We start from the raw sequence: 7,850 nt of genomic DNA, 5'->3' as shown, positions 1-7,850 counted from the left end.
CCTAAAAAATTTAGAAAATTAATACATATCTGCCCCTGGCTTGCCCTCGACAGCTTGCCAAAACTCAGTAAGCTGCCCTCCACCTGAAATAATTGTCTGCCCCTGCTCTAGGGATATCCAGTTCAATGCTCTCCCCTCTACAGCACCCTTGTTTTGCCACTGTCAGAGACAAAATAGTGGGATAGATTGGTCTGACCTAGTATGGTTATGTTCTTGTGACAGACACACCTGGTTTAGCCTGTTAGACACTGCTTAAGCCACAAATGTATAGTCCACTGGTCAGTTTAAATCATTGCTCCCAGGATGGGCCATTTTACTTCAGTAAATACTTATCCAATCCACCCCACTGGATTTATCTTGGAATACAACAAAAAAAGTTGTTGAGGAAATCATATCAGTAAGTATAAGAAAATCATATACTAGCATTTATCAATGGGAAACCCGCATCGGGCTTTTAAAGAGGTGGGGACTTCATTTTGTTTGGATGTTCAAGTCAAACTTCCCCCCTGCTCTTCCCTGCAGGCTCTGCCTATGTGCTTTCATGCTATTTCACCAACTGGGGCCAATATAGACCTAGCCCAGGGAAATACTTCCCAAAGGACATTGACCCATGCCTGTGTACTCACCTGCTCTATGCCTTTGCTGGAATGACCAACAATGAGATTGCAACCATCGAGTGGAATGACGTGACCCTGTACAAATCTTTCAATGACCTGAAAAACCAGTAGGTATCTAGAACAGAGGGGAATCCATTGTCCTACTTCCAACTACAAGTTCAAAATTAAAAAAAACAGCTGTCCTGTACGTACTACCCACCTACTGATCACTGGAGTTCATCTCTTGTAACAGCTCTCCTGTACCATAGTGAGCCAAGGCTAAAGCACTGTGCACAATACATCTCTCTGCACCTTCCTGGCAAACACAGCATGCAAGTCTAGAGCAAGAGCTTTTCTCCATGAGAAGCAGGAAGGGGCAGACAGTGAAGATGAGAGTACAGCCGGTTACCTGCACTGAGCGACAATGCACTTAAAATTACAGCTAGCTGTGCCCTCGTGCCACAAAACAAGGGGAATGTAGTCCAAGGCGGGTAGTACAGGCACTGCAATTTAAGCGCCACATGGTGGTAGTCATTTGTATCGGTCCATCCAGTGAGATGCAAAAGAGGCTCTGATATATTTATTTTGCTCTGAAACTCATGCTTTGCCCTTCTTTTCCAGGAACTCCGAGCTGAAGACCCTCCTCTCCATTGGAGGCTGGAATTTGTTGATAGGACCGTAAGCCCGGGGCATCCGCTTCCCCGGGCTGCGTCCTCCTATGGAGGCGATGTCCGGAAACAACCAGCAGCTCCTTCCCCTGACTCCCGTCTCCCCTGCTTCCCTAGATTCACGGCCATGGTGGCCAGTTCTGCCAACCGCCAGACCTTCATTAACTCCGTTATCAGATTCCTGCGCCAGTATGAGTTCAATGGGCTGGACATTGACTGGGAATACCCCGGCTCCAGAGGCAGCCCTTCTGTGGACAAGGAACTCTTTACCGTGCTGGTTAAGGTATTGAGGAAACTAAGTATTTGCTGAGGGGTTGCCAGTTGGAAGATCACTGGGAATGGCCAACTAGATAACCCACAGCAGGCAAGAAACCCTTTGCTGGCTAGATCAGAAATAATCTGGAGTCAAAGAAATCTGCTGATTTCAGATAAGAGACCTACCTCTTTTTCATGCGAGTACCAGAGGGAAAGGTATTGCCCCAATTTCAGGGCAGCATAATTCACTGTGATACAACATATCCTCAGCCAATATGTATGCTGGCTGGCCCAGAATATGGGATGCTCAACCTAAGATAGCTGAAAGCAGTGACCAGCATAATTTTGGTACAGTCTTCAACAAGGAGCCTCTTCAGTGGAGGGATAAAAAGCTTCCTCCTGTGGGCAATCAAATGACCCGAGTTCCTCCCCACTCCATCTCATCTCCCTGTATGCAGACAGCTTTCTTTTGGTTGGAAAGGTTGTGCAGGTCCTCAAGTATGTGAACTGGAGATAGGGGAAGGGCGTCTGGGCTGCCTGAGCCCCCTCTATTTAGAAAGGTCAGGGTGCCGGAGTCTCCGTCTGGGGGTTTCCAACAGCTAAGTGTTTCCTCGCCTTTCCTTAGGAATTGCTGGAAGCCTTCGAGGAAGAAGCCAAGAAAGTTAATAAACCAAGACTCCTGGTCACCGCTGCTGTTGCTGCAGGGCTTTCCAACATCGAGGCTGGCTACCAAATTGCTGAGCTGGGCAAGTGAGTACTTTCACTTAGCAGTGTCATCTGCCTTCTAGTAATACTGGGCACTTTTCTCCATTAACAACAAATACCAGGTGCATATCATCTCCCCAGCATGGGCCCATAGGCCAGAATTCAACCTGGTTTGATAACACTGTCATCTAGTAGAAGGCAAGAGTGCATCTCTGATGCGAGATGGGACAGATCTAGCCCCTGGTTTTGTCGGCGCACTTTCCCTAGATCTGTGCTCTACCACCTGGTTATCGCATTCCCCAGAACTAGAGTTTAAATCTCAACTCAGTGCAGGGGTGTCCAAAGCCCAGAGGAGGACAAAGTTATTATGCGGGAATCTTGCTGAGGAAGACGTGCATGCAGGACTCCAGAAAGCAGGAAATGGGAGTATGACCTGTATTACCCTGTACAGCCAGGACTAAAGGGACAATGAGCTGTTCCAAGGGTTAAAAACCATCGGAGATTGATATTCACACTGCTCCCCAACAGATACCTTGACTTCTTCCATGTGATGACATATGACTTCCATGGCTCTTGGGATGGGTTCACTGGAGAGAACAGCCCTCTCTACAAAGGACCAGCTGACAAAGGCAGCTATATCTACTTCAATGTGGTAAGTGCATCTTGAGAGCTTGGGGACTCGGACCAATAGAGGCTGCAATGAGGCAGCCCTGAAGACATGCAGAGGAGTGAGCTCTGGTGTGTCGTTGGACAAATCTCTGCAGAGGTCTGGACTCGTGTGTTGTTTTACAGGACTATGCGATGAACTACTGGAAGAGCAATGGTGCCCCTGCTGAGAAGCTCGTTGTTGGATTCCCAACCTACGGACACACCTTTATGCTGAGAGACGCCTCCGACACCGCTGTTGGTGCCCCAATAAATGGACCTGGGCCTGCTGGACCGTACACAAGACAGTCTGGCTTCCTGGCTTACTATGAGGTGTGTGCTCCATCAACAACAAACCGCGAACACCCACAGAGACCTCATGTGGTCTCTGATGGTTTGAAGTTGTGCTTTACATGTCACATCTTAAATCCTCATGCCTTCCCCTTTTCTTAGATCTGCACCTTCTTGAAGAACGGAGCCACCCAGGTTTGGTACACCCCTCAGGATGTGCCCTATGCTTACAAGGATGGTGAGTGGTTGGGCTATGACAACCAGAAGAGCTTTCAGATCAAGGTAAGTCTGGACTCTCTGCAGTGATCTAACCAGAGCTATTTCAGCTCATTTTACAGTAATGTCTGGACTCATGTTGGCTTCTGCCCTGGCACCTAACAGGTTGATTGGCTGGAGAAGAGCGGGTTTGGAGGTGCTGTGGTTTGGTCCCTCGACCTGGATGACTTCACTGGCACTTTCTGCGGCGAGGGCAAATACCCCTTGATCACCACCCTGAAGACCGGTCTGGGACTGCAGAGCTCTAGTGAGTAGCTCCAGGAATTACAGGATTCACAGCCTCTCCCAAGATCTAGATAAGAAATGAAGGGCAAGAAGAGGTGTATAAATGTTCTTCTCAATCTGATAAAGTGGGACCCATGACCACTACATACTCAAGAGTAGTAAGTTAAATCAGGGAGCATCCAGAGCTCTTTATTTTAGAGCCCTTCTATCCAGCTTTTCTGTGCAAATGTCAGACACTTAGGTATAAAGTCAGGCTTTACATGGCATGAGAGAATCACTCCAAAAAACTTTTCATCCTCTGAGACACAGCTCAGTTCAAATTCAGTTAAGTATCAGGTCACACATTTTTCATTTTTGATGAGATATTGTCAAAAATTAAGAACATTTTGTAGTTCAACATGATTAGGATTAGATGGGAACTCACAGAGCTGAGTCAAGGCTGAGATGCCCCAGTTGAACTGTGTGGGGGACAAGGGATTGGCGCATAGAACATGGTGCAGATGAGGACAGAGATGAACTGGCAGAGAAATGCTGGGTTTGAAAGAGCTGAGATTAGCATACCAGGAGTTTGTCCTCCCGCAGGGCTAAAAGGTTATAATAGTGTAATGTGGGTGGGGATTTAGGATTGGAGTCATTGCAGATCAGCACTGAGATGTATGCTAAAGAGCACTGAGGCTGAATTGAACATCAGAGCATGGATGTTAAAAACTCCCTGTGGAAACCTTAGCTACAGCCCAGCCAGAGGCAAAGATCTGGCTCTGAATAAGCTTTTGGATGCTTAGGACTTGACACAGGATCCAGATCTGAACACCATAGCTTGGATTCATCATTATGCCGGATCTCCCTACTAAACAGGGAAGAACCTGTCTTGAACAGGGGGTTGGACTAGATTCCCTCTTGCAACCCCATCTACCCTATTTATATATGATTCCAAGAATCAGAAACCTAGATCTGAACTTTAGGAATTAAAATCAGTGGCTTTATTATCCATGTATGCACAGATAGGCCTGTGGGAAGTTAGGTAGATAGCCAGTTAGGCACACACACGGACAGACCAACTCTCTTGAACCGAGCACAAACAACTAAGGTTAAACCATGTCTCCTTTTCTTTCAGCCTGCAAGCCTCCAGCTCAGCCCCTTCCTCCAGTCACCAAGCCTCCCAGTACCGGCAATGGCAGCGGCAGTGGCAGTGGCAGTGGCAGCTCTGGTGGAAACCCAGGCAGTGGCTCTGGAGGCAGTGGCTTCTGTGCCGGCAAAGCCAGCGGCCTCTACCCAGACCCCACCAACAAGAACAGCTTCTACAACTGTGTGAATGGGAAAACCTTCCAAGAGAACTGCAGCGCCGGTCTCGTCTTTGATACCAGCTGCTCCTGCTGCAACTGGGCATGAACAGAGCAGGGATAGCAAAGTAACCAGTCCAATCTGACTGAGATGAGAGTAAATAGAAAATAAAATAAAGCATTCAGCAAAATCAGTAGCTGTTTACTTTGTGGTCTGCTTCTTCATCTGGGTTTCATTGCTCCCTTCTGCCACTGTGCTGTGTGCTTTGGTTGAGGTTACACTTGGAAAAGGGTAGACCTGGATTTAACCACTGAACATCAGTAGCTTCAGGCTTGAGGGGGATTTGGATTCCACAGCCTAATTCAAGAGTGAGATTTCCCAAGAGACCTGGAACGTAAACCCAAGCCCAATTAAGTATTACTAGGCAATTTGGGGATCTTGTCAATTTAGTGACTAATCCCACTGGCTTCCCTGTCCCTGAGCACAGGATAACGGGCTTAACAGTCTATGGTGGTCCCTGGATGTGCGGCCACTCCTTTTCCAGTCCCCGGAGTGCAGCTCTTTCCAGTCACCAGCATGTGCATCCATGTCTCTTGGGGATGAGCCCCACTGTTCAGTTATTCTCTAGTTGGGTCTCTATGACCCACCACTTGCCAGGAGCACAACTACTGACGTAGGCAGACTTCTCTTTGGGAGCCTGTGAACAATAGCAGTCTGCAGTGATACAGAAGCAGTTTCTTTACAATGATGAATGATTGTCAGTAGTCCAAGGAGTTGATTTTAAACAGCGCTACCATGTCCCAAGTAATAGCACTGAGGAATAGCCTCCTCACAGATATTAGCCCAACTATGGTGATTGCTAGGTACATATATATAGAAACTGAAGTTTTAGTGTCTGGGAAACTTTTCAGGGCCAACAGAGCTCATTTTGTGACTTAAGCACCTAAACTGTACCTAAGTCCTACCTAGGACTTCCTGGCCCTAAGTGACATGTCTGGTATCTCATAGCAATCCACAGTAGAGCAGGGGCAGAACCTGGGTCTCTTAAGACTTAGGCTATCATCCTAACCCAGCTGGCATTAAATCACCTTGTTCTCCTCCTGGTATGCTGTAATATGGCAAGACATCACAGTCTTGATATGAACAGCACTGTCGCATGTGACAGCGGAGCCCAGAGAAACCAAATTCAGTTTTCTTGCTCCAAAGAACTCAACGGGAAACCCTGTCTTTGAATTTGCATTACATGGGTTTCCTACCAGAGCTAAGGTTGCAGGTGGTCTTGAAAACTGAAAGCAAATCTCAGATCAATTTGAAAAGGGTATTTTTTTTTACTGTTGTCTTGTGACAGTCACACCCAGGATCCCCCAAGGTTTGATAATCCTGTGGGGGGACCATTTGCTCTTGTCCTATGAGTTCCTCTTCGTTCTAGGCTTCATTAGAAAAGCATCATCCAATCCCAGTATACGCACATGGCTATGGCAACTTGTCTCTCTACCAGCTGGAAGATGCTGGTATTGGGAGAGTTAATTGATGGGGAAACAAATGAACCTGGCAAAGTCACCAGCTGATTTTGCTTTATTACTTAACAGACCACCATGTAGTAGAGCCTTAGCTAAGTATGAGTGGTCATAACCCCACTGACTTCAGTGGAGATACACAGATTCATTCCACTTAGGATTAGGCTGAGGAACATGCTCTTCACTCTTGCCTTGAAGAGCTTACAAACCAACAGAGATGGGACCCACAAAATTCAGGTCCAGAGCTCAAGTTCAAGTGTTTTGTTAATGAGATAACATGTTTAGTTGGTAAGTTCATAGTGTTGATGCTAAACCTTTAAGATTTCTGTAAAGCAGTAATATTGGTACCATGTGACATTTTGATTAAGAAACTGGAATGATAGAAAATCACTCCATCGTGCATTAAGTGGCTTTACATCCAATTGGTCTTGGCAAGGGGAACCATCACGGAGTAGCCAAGTCTGTAGTGGGGTCCCACAGTGATTGTTTCAGCCAGGGCTGAATTAACGCATAGGCAAACAAGATACATGCCCAGGGCCCTAAGTGACAAAGTTGTGCATATTTTACATATTATAATTATTGAGTGGGGGAAAAAGTAATATAAAGATTTCATCTTCAGTTGGGGGCCCACAAGTTTGCTTGCCTACGGCCCACCAAAGGGTTAATCTGGCCCTGGGTTCTGCTACTTACTATTTGAAGAAAGGGTCTGGAAGAAAGTATACAACCCTTATTGATAAAGTTTGTAGACAACACAAAAACTAGGAGAGCAGTAACAAGCAAGACAGACCACTGATGTAGACTGCTTAATGAGCTGGGCACAAGCAAGTATGTTTCCCAGTGTAAAGTGTCCAGAAACAAAGAGTGCCGGCCAGATGTCCCAGGGGAGGGATTACCCCAAGAAGCAGCATGCTGAAAAAGACTTAGGGGTGACAGCGGATGAACAGCTGGGCAGTAGGGCTGTGCGAAATGGAAGCATTCCCTTTTGACATTTTGAGAGAAAAGTGTTTCGTTTTGACTTGTGTTTCAAGTCGAAACGTCTGCTCCATTTTGTTCCCTCGAAACATTTCGACGTTTCACCCATAAGATATAATGGGGAAGGTCAAAACAGGCTATAACTTTGTAGTTTCTGGCCAGATTTGGACAAAACTTGTGGAAATGATAGCCCCTTCTGAGGGCATAAAGTGTGCCAAGTTTCAAGAAGATAGATGAAGGGAGTTCAGAGAAACTGTACCCCAAAATCCTGAAAGCAAAACTTTTGTCATGTGTATGTGTTGAGCCACAGTGGGGTCAAAACTGCAGGGGTGATGGCCCCTGCTGTGGCCACAAAGTCTGACAAGTTTCAAGGTGATAGGTGCAGGGTTTTGGAGAGAACTGTACCTCTAAAGCATGAA

General features: G+C 46.5%; 1 protein-coding gene across 1 annotated transcript in view; it reads left to right on the top strand.

The window, feature by feature from the left end:
• LOC109295435 (acidic mammalian chitinase-like) overlaps nucleotides 1-5,064 on the top strand; it is a 12,210-nt gene extending 7,146 nt beyond the window's left edge. Inside the window, exons 3-11 of the mRNA XM_019514290.1 lie at nucleotides 523-724; nucleotides 1,218-1,274; nucleotides 1,382-1,547; nucleotides 2,145-2,269; nucleotides 2,753-2,876; nucleotides 3,017-3,202; nucleotides 3,323-3,442; nucleotides 3,542-3,683; nucleotides 4,776-5,064. Of these exons, the coding sequence (XP_019369835.1) occupies nucleotides 523-724; nucleotides 1,218-1,274; nucleotides 1,382-1,547; nucleotides 2,145-2,269; nucleotides 2,753-2,876; nucleotides 3,017-3,202; nucleotides 3,323-3,442; nucleotides 3,542-3,683; nucleotides 4,776-5,050 (1,397 nt within the window). The 3' untranslated portion in view covers nucleotides 5,051-5,064. The remainder of the gene's footprint in view (nucleotides 1-522; nucleotides 725-1,217; nucleotides 1,275-1,381; nucleotides 1,548-2,144; nucleotides 2,270-2,752; nucleotides 2,877-3,016; nucleotides 3,203-3,322; nucleotides 3,443-3,541; nucleotides 3,684-4,775) is intronic.
• The last annotated feature ends 2,786 nt before the right edge of the window (nucleotides 5,065-7,850 follow it).

This window comes from Gavialis gangeticus, unplaced genomic scaffold (genome assembly GCF_001723915.1).
Source record: "Gavialis gangeticus isolate Ggan-Ray unplaced genomic scaffold, GavGan_comp1, whole genome shotgun sequence".
In the NCBI taxonomy this organism is placed as follows: Eukaryota; Metazoa; Chordata; order Crocodylia; family Gavialidae; genus Gavialis; species Gavialis gangeticus.
The sequence above is the reverse complement of the archived record's forward strand: the minus strand, read 5'-3'. Positions and strand labels throughout refer to the sequence as shown.